The sequence below is a fragment of the Engystomops pustulosus genome, unplaced genomic scaffold (assembly GCF_040894005.1).
Source record: "Engystomops pustulosus unplaced genomic scaffold, aEngPut4.maternal MAT_SCAFFOLD_89, whole genome shotgun sequence".
In the NCBI taxonomy this organism is placed as follows: Eukaryota; Metazoa; Chordata; class Amphibia; order Anura; family Leptodactylidae; genus Engystomops; species Engystomops pustulosus.
The window spans coordinates 128,264-152,621 of record NW_027284975.1 but is presented as its reverse complement, the minus strand read 5'-3'; the positions used below and the strand labels follow the sequence as shown (position 1 = coordinate 152,621).

The 24,358-nt window shown below is 34.8% G+C and overlaps 1 protein-coding gene across 1 annotated transcript in view; it reads right to left on the bottom strand.

Annotated features, from left to right (window-relative positions):
* Positions 1-24,358, bottom strand: part of RAB11FIP4 (RAB11 family interacting protein 4) — a 149,618-nt gene that overhangs the window by 9,209 nt on the left and 116,051 nt on the right. Inside the window, 1 exon segment of the mRNA XM_072131553.1 lies at positions 5,485-5,566. Within this exon segment, the coding sequence (XP_071987654.1) occupies positions 5,485-5,566 (82 nt within the window).

Sequence of the window (24,358 nt, the reverse complement as noted above, 5' to 3'; positions counted from 1 at the left end):
GTATAGTGTAGCTCTACTGGAAGCCTGGGGGTCTGGTGTATAGTGTAGCTCTACTGGAAGCCTTGGGGGTCTGGTGTATAGTGTAGCTGTACTGGAAGCCTTGGGGGTCTGGTGTATAGTGTAGCTGTACTGGAAGCCTTGGGGGTCTGGTGTATAGTGTAGCTGTACTGGAAGCCTTGGGGGTCTGGTGTATAGTGTAGCTGTACTGGAAGCCTTTGGGGGTCTGGTGTATAGTGTAGCTGTACTGGAAGCCTTGGGGGTCTGGTGTATAGTGTAGCTGTACTTGAAGCCTTGGGGGTCTGTGTATAGTGTAGCTGTACTTGAAGCCTTGGGGGTCTGGTGTATAGTGTAGCTGTACTAGAAGCCTTTGGGTTTGGTGTATAGTGTAGCTGTACTGGAAGCCTTGGGGGTCTGGTGTATAGTGTAGCTGTACTGGAAGCCTTGGGGTCTGTAGTACAGTGTAGCTGTACTGTAAGCTTTTGGGGTCTGGTGTATAGTGTGTAGCTGTACTGGAAGCCTTGGGGGTTCTGGTGTATAGTGTAGCTGTACTGGAAGCCTTGGGGGTCTGGTGTATAGTGTAGCTGTACTGGAAGCCTTGGGGGTCTGGTGTATAGTGTAGCTGTACTTGAAGCCTTGGGGGTCAGGTGTAGTGAGTAGCTGCACTGGAAACCTTCAGGGTCTGGTGTATAGTGTAGCTGTACTGAAAGCCTTGGGGGTCTGGTGTATAGTGTAGCTGTACTGGAAGCCTTGGGGGTCTGGTGTATAGTGTAGCTGTACTGGAAGCCTTGGGGGTCTGGTGTATAGTGTAGCTGTACTGGAAGCCTTGGGGGTCTGGTGTTTAGTGTAGCTGTACTGGAAGCCTTGGGGGTCTGGTGTATAGTGTAGCTGTACTTGAAGCTTTGGGGGTCTGGTGTAGAGTGTAGCTGTACTGGAAGCTTTGGGGTCTGGTGTATAGTGTAGCTGTACTGGAAGCCTTGGGGGTCTGGTGTATAGTGTAGCTGTACTTGAAGCCTTGGGGGGTCTGGTGTATAGCGTAGCTGAAATGGAAGCCTTGGGGGTCTAGTGTATAGCGTAGCTGTACTGGAAGCCTTGGGGGTCTGGTGTATAGTGTAGCTGTACTTGAAGCCTTGGGGGTCTGGTGTATAGCGTAGCTGTACTGGAAGCCTTGGGGGTCTGGTTTATTAGCGTAGCTGTACTTGAAGCCTTGGGGGTCTGGTGTATAGCGTAGCTGTACTTGAAGCCTTGGGGGTCTGGTGTATAGCGTAGCTGTACTGGAAGCCTTGGGGGTCTGGTGTATAGTGTAGCTGAAATGGAAGCCTTGGGGGTCTAGTGTATAGTGTAGCTGTACTGGAAGCCTTGGGGGTCTGGTGTATAGTGTAGCTGTACTGGAAGCCTTGGGGGTCTGGTGTATAGTGTAGCTGTACTGGAAGCCTTGGGGGTCTGGTGTATAGTGTAGCTGTACTGGAAGCCTTGGGGGTCTGGTGTATAGTGTAGCTGTACTGGAAGCCTTGGGGGTCCGGTGTATAGTGTAGCTGTACTGGAAGCCTTGGGGGTCTGGTGTATAGTGTAGCTGTACTTCCTCAGGCAGAGCGTAATACAGAGGAGCTGATAGGCGCCACCTGCGGGTTATGTGCCCCGCCTGAAGCCTCTCCCCGCCCCCTACATACATTACGCCGGGCGGCTGCGGTTGGTTACTGCTTCGTCCTGCGCCGCACTTTACAATTATCCTCCCCTTAGAATTATAGACTCTTCCTGTCTTGGGAATCGGCTCCGGAGGAGATCGGAATTTCCTTCACTCTACATAGAGGACACAGTGACCTCATACCATACATACATACACAACACACACACACACACCTCACATACATACACACACACACACACACCTCACATACATACATACACACACACACACACCTCACATACATACATACATACATACACACACACACACACCTCACATACATACATACACACACAACACACACCCATACATACATACATACACACACACACACACCTCACATACATACATACATACACACACACACACACACCTCACATACATACACACACACACACACACACCTCACATACATACACACACACACCTCACATACATACACACACACACACCTCACATACATACACACACACACACACTCACATACATACACACACACACACACACACACACACCTCACATACATACACACACACACACACCACCTCACATACATACACACACACACACACCTCACACATACACACACACACACACCTCACATACAACACACACACACACACACCTCACATACATACACACACACACACACCTCACATACATACACACACAGCACACCTCCACAGACATACACACACACACCTCACATACATACACACACACACAACCTCACACATACACACACACACACACACCTCACATACATACACACACACACACACACCTCACATACATACACACACACACACACACACCTCACATACATACACACACACACACACACACCTCACATACATACACACACACACACACACACCTCACATACATACACACACACACACACACACACACACACACACACACACACACACACACACCTCACATACACACACACACACACACACACACCTCACATACATACACACACACACACACACACACCTCACATACATACACACACACACACACACACCTCACATACATACACACACACACACACACACCTTCACATACATACACACACACACACACCTCACATACATACACACACACACACCTCACATACATACACACACACACACACCTCACATACATACACACACACACCTCACATACATCCCACACACCTCACATACATACACACACACACACACACACACACACCTCACATACATACACACACACACACACACTACATACACACACACACACACACACACCTCACATACATACACACACACACCTCACATACATACACACACACACACACACACACCTCACATACATACACACACACACACACACTCACATACATACACACACACACACACACACCTCACATACATACACACACACACACACACCATCACATACACACACACACACACACACCTCACATACATACACACACACACACACACCACACACACACACACACACACACCTCACATACACACACACACACACACACACACACCTCACATACATACACACACACACACACACACACCTCACATACATACACACACACACACACACCTCACATACATACACACACACACACACACACCTCACATACATACACACACACACACACACACCTCACATACATACACACACACACACACACCACACACACACACACACACACACCTCACATACACACACACACACACACACACACACCTCACATACATACACACACACACACACACCTCACATACATACACACACACACACACACACCTCACATACTACACAACACACACACACACACACACCTCACATACATACACACACACACACACCTCACATACATACACACACACCTCACATACATACACACACACACACACCTCACATACATACACACACACACCTCACATACATACACACACACACACCTCACATACATACACACACACACACACACTCACATACATACACACACACACACACACACCTCACATACATACACACACACACACACACACCTCACATACACACACACACCTCACATACATACACACACACACACACCTCACATACATACACACACACACACACACACCTCACATACATACACACACACACACACACACCGCACATACATACACACACACACACACACACACCTCACATACACACACACACACACACACCTCACATACATACACACACACACACAACACCTCACATACATACACACACACACACACACACCTCACATACATACACACACACACACACACCTCACATACATACACACACACACACACACACTCACATACATACACACACACACACACACACCTCACATACATACACACACACACACACACCTCACATACATACACACACACACACACACCTCACATACACACACACACACACACACCTCACATACATACACACACACACACACACACACACCTCACATACATACACACACACACACACACACACACCTCACATACATACACACACACACACACCTCACATACATACACACACACACACACCTCACATACATACACACACACACACACACCTCACATACATACACACACACACCACACACACACACACACACACACACACACACACACACACACCTCACATACATACACACACACACACACACACACCTCACATACATACACACACACACACACACACCTCACATACATACACACACACACACACCTCACATACATACACACACACACACACACCTCACATACACACACACACACACACACACACACCTCACATACATACACACACACACACACACACACCTCACATACATACACACACACACACACACACACACCTCACATACATACACACACACACACACACACCTCACATACATACACACACACACACACACACCTCACATACATACACACACACCACACACACACCTCACATACATACACACACACACACACACCTCACTACACACACACACCACACACACACCTCACATACATACACACACACACACACACACCTCACATACATACACACACACACACACCTCACATACATACACACACACCACACACACCTCACATACACACACACACACACACACACACCTCACATACATACACACACACACACACACCTCACATACATACACACACACACACACACCTCACATACATACACACACACACACACACCTCACATACATACACACACACACACACCTCACATACATACACACACACACACACACACACCTCACATACATACACACACACACACACACCTCACATACATACACACACACACCTCACATACATACACACACACACACACACCTCACATACATACACACACACACACACACCTCACATACATACACACACACACACCTCACATACATACACACACACACACACACACACCTCACATACATACACACACACACACACACCTCACATACATACACACACACACCTCACATACATACACACACACACACACACCCACATACATACACACACACACCTCACATACATACACACACACACACACACCTCACATACATACACACACACACACCTCACATACATACACACACACACACACACACACACCTCACATACATACACACACCTCACATACATACACACACACACACACACCCTCACATACATACACACACACACACACACCTCACATACATAGCACACGTGTCACACGCCTGCACGCCGGGGGCTCACCTCATCAATCTTCTCGCTGTGTGACTTCAGCCTGGTGATGGTGGTCAGCAGATCCTCGTTCTCCTCCTCCAGCTCCTGGACCCTGACATCACAAAGAGGAAGCTGTCACCTCCTACCTGACTACACAGTGCTCACAGAGTTGTCAGGCTCCTCCCCCATTTACACCGCGCTCCATGGGTGTGGGGAGGGGATGACGCCCTTTCTGGATTGTGTGGATGGGAATCCTCTGGGTAACAGGGAGGAAACCCGGAAAGTAACAGATCATTTTCTGGGAGGAGTAACCAGTAGTCGCTCGCGCTGCTAATGGCAGAGGTCGGTCCGATTGCTTGACGGTGATACAAGTGTATAATAAATAATGAGCATTTATTGTCACAACTGGTTCACATAAAAGACTGGATTACACAGGTAGGACAACGCGTTTCGGGCGGATTTACCCCTTCTTCAGGTCCATGGGCTTCTGTAATGTGTAGAAACATTGTATCAAGTTCTATTCCATTACATATATATATAAATACATAGGGTTGTTATACCATAATGAGAGTATAGATACATATAGATACATAGGGTTGTTATACCATAATGAGAGTATAGATACATATAGATACATAGGGTTGTTATACCATAATGAGAGTATAGCTACATATAGATACATAGGGTTGTTATACCATAATGAGAGTATAGATACATATAGATACATAGGGTTGTTATACCATAATGAGAGTATAGATACATATAGATACATAGGGTTGTTATACCATAATGAGAGTATAGATACATAGGGTTGTTATACCATAATGAGAGTATAGATACATATAGATACATAGGGTTGTTATACCGTAATGAGAGTATAGATACATATAGATACATAGGGTTGTTATACCATAATGAGAGTATAGATACATATAGATACATAGGGTTGTTATACCATAATGAGAGTATAGCTACATATAGATACATAGGGTTGTTATACCATAATGAGAGTATAGATACATATAGATACATAGGGTTGTTATACCATAATGAGAGTATAGATACATATAGATACATAGGGTTGTTATACCGTAATGAGAGTATAGATACATATAAATACATAGGATTGTTATACCATAATGAGAGTATAGATACATATAGATACATAGGGTTGTTATACCATAATGAGAGTATAGATACATATAGATACATAGGGTTGTTATACCATAATGAGAGTATAGCTACATATAGATACATAGGGTTGTTATACCATAATGAGAGTATAGATACATATAGATACATAGGGTTGTTATACCATAATGAGAGTATAGATACATATAGATACATAGGGTTGTTATACCATAATGAGAGTATAGATACATATAGATACATAGGGTTGTTATACCATAATGAGAGTATAGATACATATAGATACATAGGGTTGTTATACCATAATGAGAGTATAGATACATATAGATACATAGGGTTGTTATACCATAATGAGAGTATAGATACATATAGATACATAGGGTTGTTATACCGTAATGAGAGTATAGATACATATAGATACATAGGGTTGTTATACCATAATGAGAGTATAGATACATATAGATACATAGGGTTGTTATACCATAATGAGAGTGTAGATACATATAGATACATAGGGTTGTTATACCATAATGAGAGTATAGATACATATAGATACATAGGGTTGTTATACCATAATGAGAGTATAGATACATATAGATACATAGGGTTGTTATACCATAATGAGAGTATAGATACATATAGATACATAGGGTTGTTATACCGTAATGAGAGTATAGATACATATAGATACATAGGGTTGTTATACCATAATGAGAGTATAGATACATATAGATACATAGGGTTGTTATACCATAATGAGAGTATAGATACATATAGATACATAGGGTTGTTATACCATAATGAGAGTATAGATACATATAGATACATAGGGTTGTTATACCATAATGAGAGTATAGATACATATAGATACATAGGGTTGTTATACCATAATGAGAGTATAGATACATATAGATACATAGGGTTGTTATACCATAATGAGAGTATAGATACATATAGATACATAGGGTTGTTATTCCATAATGAGAGTATAGATACATATAGATACATAGGGTTGTTATACCATAATGAGAGTATAGATACATATAGATACATAGGGTTGTTATACCATAATCAGAGTATAGATACATATAGATACATAGGGTTGTTATACCATAATGAGAGTATAGATACATATAGATACATAGGGTTGTTATTCCATAATGAGAGTATAGATACATATAGATACATAGGGTTGTTATACCATAATCAGAGTATAGATACATATAGATACATAGGGTTGTTATACCATAATCAGAGTATAGATACATAGGGTTGTTATACCATAATCAGAGTATAGATACATATGGTTGTTATACCATAATCAGAGTATAGATACATATAGATACATAGGGTTGTTATTCCATAATGAGAGTATAGATACATATAGATACATAGGGTTGTTATACCATAATGAGAGTATAGATACATATAGATACATAGGGTTGTTATACCATAATCAGAGTATAGATACATATAGATACATAGGGTTGTTATACCATAATCAGAGTATAGATACATATAGATACATAGGGTTGTTATACCATAATGAGAGTATAGATACATATAGATACATAGGGTTGTTATACCATAATGAGAGTATAGATACATATAGATACATAGGGTTGTTATACCATAATCAGAGTATAGATACATATAGATACATAGGGTTGTTATACCATAATCAGAGTATAGATACATATAGATACATAGGGTTGTTATACCATAATCAGAGTATAGATACATATAGATACATAGGGTTGTTATACCATAATCAGAGTATAGATACATATAGATACATAGGGTTGTTATACCATAATCAGAGTATAGATACATATAGATACATAGGGTTGTTATACCATAATCAGAGTATAGATACATATAGATACATAGGGTTGTTATACCATAATCAGAGTATAGATACATATAGATACATAGGGTTGTTATACCATAATCAGAGTATAGATACATATAGATACATGGGGTTGTTATACCATAATCAGAGTATAGATACATATAGATACATGGGGTTGTTATACCATAATCAGAGTATAGATACATATAGATACATAGGGTTGTTATACCATAATGAGAGTATAGATACATATAGATACATAGGGTTGTTATACCATAATGAGAGTATAGATACATATAAATACATAGGGTTGTTATACCATAATGAGAGTATAGATACATATAGATACATAGGGTTGTTATTCCATAATGAGAGTATAGATACATATAGATACATAGGGTTGTTATACCATAATGAGAGTATAGATACATATAGATACATAGGGTTGTTATACCATAATGAGAGTATAGATACATATAGATACATAGGGTTGTTATTCCATAATGAGAGTATAGATACATATAGATACATAGGGTTGTTATACCATAATGAGAGTATAGATACATATAGATACATAGGGTTGTTATCCCGTAATGAGAGTATAGATACATAGGGTTGTTATACCATAATGAGAGTATAGATACATATAGATACATAGGGTTGTTATACCATAATGAGAGTATAGATACATATAGATACATAGGGTTGTTATACCATAATGAGAGTATAGATACATATAGATACATAGGGTTGTTATACCATAATGAGAGTATAGATACATATAGATACATAGGGTTGTTATATCGTAATGAGAGTATAGATACATATAGATACATAGGGTTGTTATACCATAATGAGAGTATAGATACATATAGATACATAGGGTTGTTATTCCATAATGAGAGTATAGATACATATAGATACATAGGGTTGTTATACCATAATGAGAGTATAGATACATATAGATACATAGGGTTGTTATACCATAATGAGAGTATAGATACATATAGATACATAGGGTTGTTATACCATAATCAGAGTATAGATACATATAGATACATAGGGTTGTTATACCGTAATGAGAGTATAGATACATATAGATACATAGGGTTGTTATACCATAATGAGAGTATAGATACATATAGATACATAGGGTTGTTATTCCATAATGAGAGTATAGATACATATAGATACATAGGGTTGTTATACCATAATGAGAGTATAGATACATATAGATACATAGGGTTGTTATACCATAATGAGAGTATAGATACATATAGATACATAGGGTTGTTATACCATAATGAGAGTATAGATACATATAGATACATAGGGTTGTTATACCGTAATGAGAGTATAGATACATATAGATACATAGGGTTGTTATACCATAATGAGAGTATAGATACATATAGATACATAGGGTTGTTATACCATAATGAGAGTATAGATACATATAGATACATAGGGTTGTTATACCATAATGAGAGTATAGATACATATAGATACATAGGGTTGTTATACCATAATGAGAGTATAGATACATATAGATACATAGGGTTGTTATTCCATAATGAGAGTATAGATACATATAGATACATAGGGTTGTTATACCATAATGAGAGTATAGATACATATAGATACATAGGGTTGTTATACCATAATGAGAGTATAGATACATATAGATACATAGGGTTGTTATCCCGTAATGAGAGTATAGATACATATAGATACATAGGGTTGTTATACCATAATGAGAGTATAGATACATAGGGTTGTTATACCATAATGAGAGTATAGATACATATAGATACATAGGGTTGTTATACCATAATGAGAGTATAGATACATATAGATACATAGGGTTGTTATACCATAATCAGAGTATAGATACATATAGATACATAGGGTTGTTATACCATAATGAGAGTATAGATACATATAAATACATAGGGTTGTTATACCATAATGAGAGTATAGATACATATAGATACATAGGGTTGTTATACCGTAATGAGAGTATAGATACATATAGATACATAGGGTTGTTATACCGTAATGAGAGTATAGATACATATAGATACATAGGGTTGTTATACCGTAATGAGAGTATAGATACATATAGATACATAGGGTTGTTATACCGTAATGAGAGTATAGATACATATAGATACATAGGGTTGTTATACCATAATGAGAGTATAGATACATATAGATACATAGGGTTGTTATTCCATAATGAGAGTATAGATACATAGGGTTGTTATACCATAATGAGAGTATAGATACATATAGATACATAGGGTTGTTATACCATAATGAGAGTATAGATACATATAGATACATAGGGTTGTTATCCCGTAATGAGAGTATAGATACATAGGGTTGTTATTCCATAATGAGAGTATAGATACATAGGGTTGTTATACCATAATGAGAGTATAGATACATATAGATACATAGGGTTGTTATACCATAATGAGAGTATAGATACATATAGATACATAGGGTTGTTATCCCGTAATGAGAGTATAGATACATAGGGTTGTTATACCATAATGAGAGTATAGATACATATAGATACATAGGGTTGTTATACCATAATGAGAGTATAGATACATATAGATACATAGGGTTGTTATACCGTAATGAGAGTATAGATACATATAGATACATAGGGTTGTTATACCATAATGAGAGTATAGATACATATAGATACATAGGGTTGTTATACCATAATGAGAGTATAGATACATATAGATACATAGGGTTGTTATACCGTAATGAGAGTATAGATACATATAGATACATAGGGTTGTTATACCGTAATGAGAGTATAGATACATATAGATACATAGGGTTGTTATACCGTAATGAGAGTATAGATACATATAGATACATAGGGTTGTTATACCATAATGAGAGTATAGATACATATAGATACATAGGGTTGTTATTCCATAATGAGAGTATAGATACATATAGATACATAGGGTTGTTATACCGTAATGAGAGTATAGATACATATAGATACATAGGGTTGTTATACCATAATGAGAGTATAGATACATATAGATACATAGGGTTGTTATACCATAATGAGAGTATAGATACATATAGATACATAGGGTTGTTATACCATAATGAGAGTATAGATACATATAGATACATAGGGTTGTTATACCATAATGAGAGTATAGATACATATAGATACATAGGGTTGTTATACCATAATCAGAGTATAGCTACATATAGATACATAGGGTTGTTATACCGTAATGAGAGTATAGATACATATAGATACATAGGGTTGTTATACCATAATGAGAGTATAGATACATATAGATACATAGGGTTGTTATACCATAATGAGAGTATAGATACATAGGGTTGTTATACCATAATGAGAGTATAGATACATATAGATACATAGGGTTGTTATACCATAATGAGAGTATAGATACATATAGATACATAGGGTTGTTATACCATAATGAGAGTATAGATACATAGGGTTGTTATACCATAATGAGAGTATAGATACATATAGATACATAGGGTTGTTATACCGTAATGAGAGTATAGATACATATAGATACATAGGGTTGTTATACCGTAATGAGAGTATAGATACATATAGATACATAGGGTTGTTATACCGTAATGAGAGTATAGATACATATAGATACATAGGGTTGTTATACCATAATGAGAGTATAGATACATATAGATACATAGGGTTGTTATACCGTAATGAGAGTATAGATACATATAGATACATAGGGTTGTTATACCATAATGAGAGTATAGATACATATAGATACATAGGGTTGTTATACCATAATGAGAGTATAGATACATATAGATACATAGGGTTGTTATACCATAATGAGAGTATAGATACATATAGATACATAGGGTTGTTATTCCATAATGAGAGTATAGATACATATAGATACATAGGGTTGTTATACCATAATGAGAGTATAGATACATATAGATTCATAGGTGGAAAAGAACAATATAAAATATATAGAGATTAATAAAGAGTAAATAGATACAAATAAGAAGCAGTCGGCATATTTATAGTTATAGGATACTGGAGATTATATATCACCACCGTCCTGATAGGCTCACTCCGCTAGTAAGGAGAGAAAACTTTGGGATTTTCAAATTAAATACTATGAGCCCCTTCAGTTTAAACGAAACAATGGAAAAACTATAGATACCTCTCCATCATCCATCCCTACGTTCCATGTGCTAATGCTCCCCGCCCATGGATATACATGTGTAGGGCCAGAAAGTAACCCCCACGTACCTGACCTACCCCTTATTCCCAGATCCATTACTCTTATCCTCCCCCCCCCCAGAGTATGTATCTATACTCTGATTATACCATAATCAGAGTATAGATACATATAGATACATAGGGTTGTTATACCATAATCAGAGTATAGATACATATAGATACATAGGGTTGTTATACCATAATCAGAGTATAGATACATGTAGATACATAGGGTTGTTATACCATAATCAGAGTATAGATACATATAGATACATAGGGTTGTTATACCATAATCAGAGTATAGATACATATAGATACATAGGGTTGTTATACCATAATCAGAGTATAGATACATATAGATACATAGGGTTGTTATACCATAATCAGAGTATAGATACATATAGATACATAGGGTTGTTATACCATAATGAGAGTATAGATACATATAGATACATAGGGTTGTTATACCATAATCAGAGTATAGATACATATAAATACATAGGGTTGTTATACCATAATGAGAGTATAGATACATATAGATACATAGGGTTGTTATACCATAATGAGAGTATAGATACATAGGGTTGTTATACCATAATGAGAGTATAGATACATATAGATACATAGGGTTGTTATACCATAATGAGAGTATAGATACATATAGATACATAGGGTTGTTATTCCATAATGAGAGTATAGATACATATAGATACATAGGGTTGTTATACCATAATGAGAGTATAGATACATATAGATACATAGGGTTGTTATACCATAATGAGAGTATAGATACATAGGGTTGTTATACCATAATGAGAGTATAGATACATATAGATACATAGGGTTGTTATACCATAATGAGAGTATAGATACATATAGATACATAGGGTTGTTATACCGTAATGAGAGTATAGATACATATAGATACATAGGGTTGTTATACCATAATGAGAGTATAGATACATATAGATACATAGGGTTGTTATTCCATAATGAGAGTATAGATACATATAGATACATAGGGTTGTTATCCCGTAATGAGAGTATAGATACATAGGGTTGTTATACCATAATGAGAGTATAGATACATATAGATACATAGGGTTGTTATACCATAATGAGAGTATAGATACATAGGGTTGTTATACCATAATCAGAGTATAGATACATATAGATACATAGGGTTGTTATACCATAATCAAAGTATAGATACATATAGATACATAGGGTTGTTATACCATAATGAGAGTATAGATACATATAGATACATAGGGTTGTTATACCATAATCAGAGTATAGATACATATAGATACATAGGGTTGTTATACCATAATGAGAGTATAGATACATATAAATACATAGGGTTGTTATACCATAATGAGAGTATAGATACATATAGATACATAGGGTTGTTATACCATAATGAGAGTATAGATACATATAGATACATAGGGTTGTTATACCGTAATGAGAGTATAGATACATATAGATACATAGGGTTGTTATACCATAATGAGAGTATAGATACATATAGATACATAGGGTTGTTATACCGTAATGAGAGTATAGATACATATAGATACATAGGGTTGTTATACCGTAATGAGAGTATAGATACATATAGATACATAGGGTTGTTATACCGTAATGAGAGTATAGATACATATAGATACATAGGGTTGTTATTCCATAATGAGAGTATAGATACATATAGATACATAGGGTTGTTATACCATAATGAGAGTATAGATACATATAGATACATAGGGTTGTTATTCCATAATGAGAGTATAGATACATATAGATACATAGGGTTGTTATACCATAATGAGAGTATAGATACATATAGATACATAGGGTTGTTATACCATAATGAGAGTATAGATACATATAGATACATAGGGTTGTTATCCCGTAATGAGAGTATAGATACATAGGGTTGTTATACCATAATGAGAGTATAGATACATATAGATACATAGGGTTGTTATACCATAATGAGAGTATAGATACATATAGATACATAGGGTTGTTATACCATAATGAGAGTATAGATACATATAGATACATAGGGTTGTTATACCATAATGAGAGTATAGATACATATAGATACATAGGGTTGTTATACCATAATGAGAGTATAGATACATATAGATACATAGGGTTGTTATTCCATAATCAGAGTATAGATACATATAGATACATAGGGTTGTTATACCATAATCAGAGTATAGATACATATAGATACATAGGGTTGTTATACCATAATCAGAGTATAGATACATATAGATACATAGGGTTGTTATACCATAATCAGAGTATAGATACATATAGATACATAGGGTTGTTATACCATAATCAGAGTATAGATACATATAGATACATAGGGTTGTTATACCATAATCAGAGTATAGATACATATAGATACATAGGGTTGTTATACCATAATGAGAGTATAGATACATATAGATACATAGGGTTGTTATACCATAATCAGAGTATAGATACATATAAATACATAGGGTTGTTATACCATAATGAGAGTATAGATACATATAGATACATAGGGTTGTTATACCATAATGAGAGTATAGATACATAGGGTTGTTATACCATAATGAGAGTATAGATACATATAGATACATAGGGTTGTTATACCATAATGAGAGTATAGATACATATAGATACATAGTGTTGTTATTCCATAATGAGAGTATAGATACATATAGATACATAGGGTTGTTATACCATAATGAGAGTATAGATACATATAGATACATAGGGTTGTTATACCATAATGAGAGTATAGATACATAGGGTTGTTATACCATAATGAGAGTATAGATACATATAGATACATAGGGTTGTTATACCATAATGAGAGTATAGATACATATAGATACATAGGGTTGTTATACCGTAATGAGAGTATAGATACATATAGATACATAGGGTTGTTATACCATAATGAGAGTATAGATACATATAGATACATAGGGTTGTTATTCCATAATGAGAGTATAGATACATATAGATACATAGGGTTGTTATCCCGTAATGAGAGTATAGATACATAGGGTTGTTATACCATAATGAGAGTATAGATACATATAGATACATAGGGTTGTTATACCATAATGAGAGTATAGATACATAGGGTTGTTATACCATAATCAGAGTATAGATACATATAGATACATAGGGTTGTTATACCATAATCAAAGTATAGATACATATAGATACATAGGGTTGTTATACCATAATGAGAGTATAGATACATATAGATACATAGGGTTGTTATACCATAATCAGAGTATAGATACATATAGATACATAGGGTTGTTATACCATAATGAGAGTATAGATACATATAAATACATAGGGTTGTTATACCATAATGAGAGTATAGATACATATAGATACATAGGGTTGTTATACCATAATGAGAGTATAGATACATATAGATACATAGGGTTGTTATACCGTAATGAGAGTATAGATACATATAGATACATAGGGTTGTTATACCATAATGAGAGTATAGATACATATAGATACATAGGGTTGTTATACCGTAATGAGAGTATAGATACATATAGATACATAGGGTTGTTATACCGTAATGAGAGTATAGATACATATAGATACATAGGGTTGTTATACCGTAATGAGAGTATAGATACATATAGATACATAGGGTTGTTATTCCATAATGAGAGTATAGATACATATAGATACATAGGGTTGTTATACCATAATGAGAGTATAGATACATATAGATACATAGGGTTGTTATTCCATAATGAGAGTATAGATACATATAGATACATAGGGTTGTTATACCATAATGAGAGTATAGATACATATAGATACATAGGGTTGTTATACCATAATGAGAGTATAGATACATATAGATACATAGGGTTGTTATCCCGTAATGAGAGTATAGATACATAGGGTTGTTATACCATAATGAGAGTATAGATACATAGGGTTGTTATACCATAATGAGAGTATAGATACATATAGATACATAGGGTTGTTATACCATAATGAGAGTATAGATACATATAGATACATAGGGTTGTTATACCATAATGAGAGTATAGATACATATAGATACATAGGGTTGTTATCCCGTAATGAGAGTATAGATACATAGGGTTGTTATACCATAATGAGAGTATAGATACATATAGATACATAGGGTTGTTATACCATAATGAGAGTATAGATACATATAGATACATAGGGTTGTTATACCATAATGAGAGTATAGATACATATAGATACATAGGGTTGTTATACCATAATGAGAGTATAGATACATATAGATACATAGGGTTGTTATACCGTAATGAGAGTATAGATACATATAGATACATAGGGTTGTTATACCGTAATGAGAGTATAGATACATATAGATACATAGGGTTGTTATACCGTAATGAGAGTATAGATACATATAGATACATAGGGTTGTTATTCCATAATGAGAGTATAGATACATATAGATACATAGGGTTGTTATACCATAATGAGAGTATAGATACATATAGATACATAGGGTTGTTATACCATAATGAGAGTATAGATACATAGGGTTGTTATACCATAATGAGAGTATAGATACATATAGATACATAGGGTTGTTATACCGTAATGAGAGTATAGATACATATAGATACATAGGGTTGTTATTCCATAATGAGAGTATAGATACATATAGATACATAGGGTTGTTATACCGTAATGAGAGTATAGATACATATAGATACATAGGGTTGTTATACCATAATGAGAGTATAGATACATATAGATACATAGGGTTGTTATTCCATAATGAGAGTATAGATACATATAGATACATAGGGTTGTTATACCATAATGAGAGTATAGATACATAGGGTTGTTATACCATAATGAGAGTATAGATACATATAGATACATAGGGTTGTTATACCATAATGAGAGTATAGATACATAGGGTTGTTATACCATAATCAGAGTATAGATACATATAGATACATAGGGTTGTTATACCATAATCAAAGTATAGATACATATAGATACATAGGGTTGTTATACCATAATGAGAGTATAGATACATATAGATACATAGGGTTGTTATACCATAATCAGAGTATAGATACATATAGATACATAGGGTTGTTATACCATAATGAGAGTATAGATACATATAAATACATAGGGTTGTTATACCATAATGAGAGTATAGATACATATAGATACATAGGGTTGTTATACCATAATGAGAGTATAGATACATATAGATACATAGGGTTGTTATACCGTAATGAGAGTATAGATACATATAGATACATAGGGTTGTTATACCATAATGAGAGTATAGATACATATAGATACATAGGGTTGTTATACCGTAATGAGAGTATAGATACATATAGATACATAGGGTTGTTATACCGTAATGAGAGTATAGATACATATAGATACATAGGGTTGTTATACCGTAATGAGAGTATAGATACATATAGATACATAGGGTTGTTATTCCATAATGAGAGTATAGATACATATAGATACATAGGGTTGTTATACCATAATGAGAGTATAGATACATATAGATACATAGGGTTGTTATTCCATAATGAGAGTATAGATACATATAGATACATAGGGTTGTTATACCATAATGAGAGTATAGATACATATAGATACATAGGGTTGTTATACCATAATGAGAGTATAGATACATATAGATACATAGGGTTGTTATCCCGTAATGAGAGTATAGATACATAGGGTTATTATACCATAATGAGAGTATAGATACATATAGATACATAGGGTTGTTATACCATAATGAGAGTATAGATACATATAGATACATAGGGTTGTTATACCATAATGAGAGTATAGATACATATAGATACATAGGGTTGTTATACCATAATGAGAGTATAGATACATATAGATACATAGGGTTGTTATACCATAATGAGAGTATAGATACATATAGATACATAGGGTTGTTATCCCGTAATGAGAGTATAGATACATAGGGTTGTTATACCATAATGAGAGTATAGATACATATAGATACATAGGGTTGTTATACCATAATGAGAGTATAGATACATAGGGTTGTTATACCATAATGAGAGTATAGATACATATAGATACATAGGGTTGTTATACCATAATGAGAGTATAGATACATATAGATACATAGGGTTGTTATACCGTAATGAGAGTATAGATACATATAGATACATAGGGTTGTTATACCGTAATGAGAGTATAGATACATATAGATACATAGGGTTGTTATACCGTAATGAGAGTATAGATACATATAGATACATAGGGTTGTTATTCCATAATGAGAGTATAGATACATATAGATACATAGGGTTGTTATACCATAATGAGAGTATAGATACATATAGATACATAGGGTTGTTATACCATAATGAGAGTATAGATACATATAGATACATAGGGTTGTTATACCGTAATGAGAGTATAGATACATATAGATACATAGGGTTGTTATTCCATAATGAGAGTATAGATACATATAGATACATAGGGTTGTTATACCATAATGAGAGTATAGATACATATAGATACATAGGGTTGTTATACCATAATGAGAGTATAGATACATATAGATACATAGGGTTGTTATACCATAATGAGAGTATAGATACATAGGGTTGTTATACCATAATGAGAGTATAGATACATATAGATACATAGGGTTGTTATACCGTAATGAGAGTATAGATACATATAGATACATAGGGTTGTTATTCCATAATGAGAGTATAGATACATATAGATACATAGGGTTGTTATACCATAATGAGAGTATAGATACATATAGATACATAGGGTTGTTATACCATAATGAGAGTATAGATACATATAGATTCATAGGTGGAAAAGAACAATATAAAATATATAGAGATTAATAAAGAGTAAATAGATACAAATAAGAAGCAGTCGGCATATTTATAGTTATAGGATACTGGAGATTATATATCACCACCGTCCTGATAGGCTCACTCCGCTAGTAAGGAGAGAAAACTTTGGGATTTTCAAATTAAATACTATGAGCCCCTTCAGTTTAAACGAAACAATGGAAAAACTATAGATACTTCTCCATCATCCATCCCTACGTTCCATGTGCTAATGCTCCCCGCCCATGGATATACATGTGTAGGGCCAGAAAGTAACCCCCACGTACCTGACCTACCCCTTATTCCCGGATCCATTACTCTTATCTCCCCCCCCCCCCCCCTCCCGCCGCCCCCTCACAGAGCCGCTCCTGGCTGCCAGACAGTACAGACCTCAGACCAGGTAAGTCCTCTCCTCTACCCTGCACCCAGCCTGCTCACTTCTTGCCAGTCCGTACAGTAACCGAGGCCTCAGCACCAAGCAGCCGGCTAAGTAATGGTCTCCCAGCGCTCAGCTTTGAAGGTTAGCAGCTAATTAACAGCAGGTCTACTATTTCACATCATTTAACCTCTTAGGTTCCTCATCTAATCAAATTATTTATCCCCCCAGTGTCCATACTGTTTACATATAGAACATCCCATGTGCCCCCCCCCCCCCCCCCCCCAAGATCTATTACTATACAGTGGATAGAGATGTGCACACCCCGGCTGTGAAAACTTATACCCACAAGGTCACGATTTAGAATCAATTTTCTGTTTACAAATACCGCATAGTCGAGTATCTGTACTGCAAATATTTACTGTATGATGTACTGATGTATCAATCTCCAGTATCCTATAACTATAAATATGCCGACTGCTTCTTATTTGTATCTATTTACTCTTTATTAATCTCTATATATTTTATATTGTTCTTTTCCACCTATTAATCTATATGTATCTATACTCTCATTATGGTATAACAACCCTATGTATCTATATGTATCTATACTCTCATTATGGTATAACAACCCTATGTATCTATACTCTCATTATGGTATAACAACCCTATGTATCTATATGTATCTATACTCTCATTACGGTATAACAACCCTATGTATCTATATGTATCTATACTCTCATTATGGTATAACAACCCTATGTATCTATATGTATCTATACTCTCATTATGGTATAACAACCCTATGTATCTATATGTATCTATACTCTCATTATGGTATAACAACCCTATGTATCTATACTCTCATTATGGTATAACAACCCTATGTATCTATATGTATCTATACTCTCATTATGGTATAACAACCCTATGTATCTATATGTATCTATACTCTCATTACGGTATAACAACCCTATGTATCTATATGTATCTATACTCTCATTACGGTATAACAACCCTATGTATCTATATGTATCTATACTCTCATTATGGTATAACAACCCTATGTATCTATATGTATCTATACTCTCATTATGGTATAACAACCCTATGTATCTATATGTATCTATACTCTCATTACGGTATAACAACCCTATGTATCTATATGTATCTATACTCTCATTATGGTATAACAACCCTATGTATCTATATGTATCTATACTCTCATTATGGTATAACAACCCTATGTATCTATATGTATCTATACTCTCATTACGGTATAACAACCCTATGTATCTATATGTATCTATACTCTCATTATGGTATAACAACCCTATGTATCTATATGTATCTATACTCTCATTATGGTATAACAACCCTATGTATCTATATGTATCTATACTCTCATTATGGTATAACAACCCTATGTATCTATATGTATCTATACTCTCATTACGGTATAACAACCCTATGTATCTATATGTATCTATACTCTCATTACGGTATAACAACCCTATGTATCTATATGTATCTATACTCTCATTACGGTATAACAACCCTATGTATCTATATGTATCTATACTCTCATTATGGTATAACAACCCTATGTATCTATATGTATCTATACTCTCATTATGGTATAACAACCCTATGTATCTATATGTATCTATACTCTCATTATGGTATAACAACCCTATGTATCTATATGTATCTATACTCTCATTATGGTATAACAACCCTATGTATCTATATGTATCTATACTCTCATTATGGTATAACAACCCTATGTATCTATATGTATCTATACTCTCATTATGGTATAACAACCCTATGTATCTATATGTATCTATACTCTCATTATGGAATAACAACCCTATGTATCTATATGTATCTATACTCTCATTACGGTATAACAACCCTATGTATCTATATGTATCTATACTCTCATTACGGTATAACAACCCTATGTATCTATATGTATCTATACTCTCATTATGGTATAACAACCCTATGTATCTATATGTATCTATACTCTCATTATGGTATAACAACCCTATGTATCTATATGTATCTATACTCTCATTATGGTATAACAACCCTATGTATCTATATGTATCTATACTCTCATTATGGTATAACAACCCTATGTATCTATATGTATCTATACTCTCATTATGGTATAACAACCCTATGTATCTATATGTATCTATACTCTCATTATGGTATAACAACCCTATGTATCTATATGTATCTATACTCTCATTATGGTATAACAACCCTATGTATCTATATGTATCTATACTCTCATTATGGAATAACAACCCTATGTATCTATATGTATCTATACTCTCATTACGGTATAACAACCCTATGTATCTATATGTATCTATACTCTCATTACGGTATAACAACCCTATGTATCTATATGTATCTATACTCTCATTATGGTATAACAACCCTATGTATCTATATGTATCTATACTCTCATTATGGTATAACAACCCTATGTATCTATATGTATCTATACTCTCATTATGGTATAACAACCCTATGTATCTATATGTATCTATACTCTCATTATGGTATAACAACCCTATGTATCTATATGTATCTATACTCTCATTATGGTATAACAACCCTATGTATCTATGCTCTCATTATGGTATAACAACCCTATGTATCTATACTCTCATTATGGTATAACAACCCTTTGTATCTATATGTATCTATACTCTCATTATGGTATAACAACCCTATGTATCTATATGTATCTATACTCTCATTACGGTATAACAACCCTATGTATCTATATGTATCTATACTCTCATTACGGTATAACAACCCTATGTATCTATATGTATCTATACTCTCATTATGGTATAACAACCCTATGTATCTATATGTATCTATACTCTCATTATGGTATAACAACCCTATGTATCTATATGTATCTATACTCTCATTATGGTATAACAACCCTATGTATCTATATGTATCTATACTCTCATTATGGTATAACAACCCTATGTATCTATATGTATCTATACTCTCATTATGGTATAACAACCCTATGTATCTATATGTATCTATACTCTCATTATGGTATAACAACCCTATGTATCTATATGTATCTATACTCTCATTACGGTATAACAACCCTATGTATCTATATGTATCTATACTCTCATTACGGTATAACAACCCTATGTATCTATATGTATCTATACTCTCATTACGGTATAACAACCCTATGTATCTATATGTATCTATACTCTCATTATGGTATAACAACCCTATGTATCTATATGTATCTATACTCTCATTATGGTATAACAACCCTATGTATCTATATGTATCTATACTCTCATTACGGTATAACAACCCTATGTATCTATATGTATCTATACTCTCATTACGGTATAACAACCCTATGTATCTATATGTATCTATACTCTCATTATGGTATAACAACCCTATGTATCTATATGTATCTATACTCTCATTATGGTATAACAACCCTATGTATCTATATGTATCTATACTCTCATTATGGTATAACAACCCTATGTATCTATATGTATCTATACTCTCATTATGGTATAACAACCCTATGTATCTATATGTATCTATACTCTCATTATGGTATAACAACCCTATGTATCTATATGTATCTATACTCTCATTATGGAATAACAACCCTATGTATCTATATGTATCTATACTCTCATTATGGTATAACAACCCTATGTATCTATATGTATCTATACTCTCATTATGGTATAACAACCCTATGTATCTATATGTATCTATACTCTCATTATGGTATAACAACCCTATGTATCTATATGTATCTATACTCTCATTATGGTATAACAACCCTATGTATCTATATGTATCTATACTCTCATTATGGAATAACAACCCTATGTATCTATATGTATCTATACTCTCATTACGGTATAACAACCCTATGTATCTATATGTATCTATACTCTCATTATGGTATAACAACCCTATGTATCTATATGTATCTATACTCTCATTATGGAATAACAACCCTATGTATCTATATGTATCTATACTCTCATTACGGTATAACAACCCTATGTATCTACACTCACTGGCCACTTTATTAGGTACACCATGCTAGTAACGGGTTGGACCCCCTTTTGCCTTCAGAACTGCCTCAATTCTTCATGGCATAGATTCAACAAGGTGCTGGAAGCTCCTCAGAGATTTTGCTCCATAGTGACATGATGGCATCACACAGTTGCCGCAGATTTGTCGGC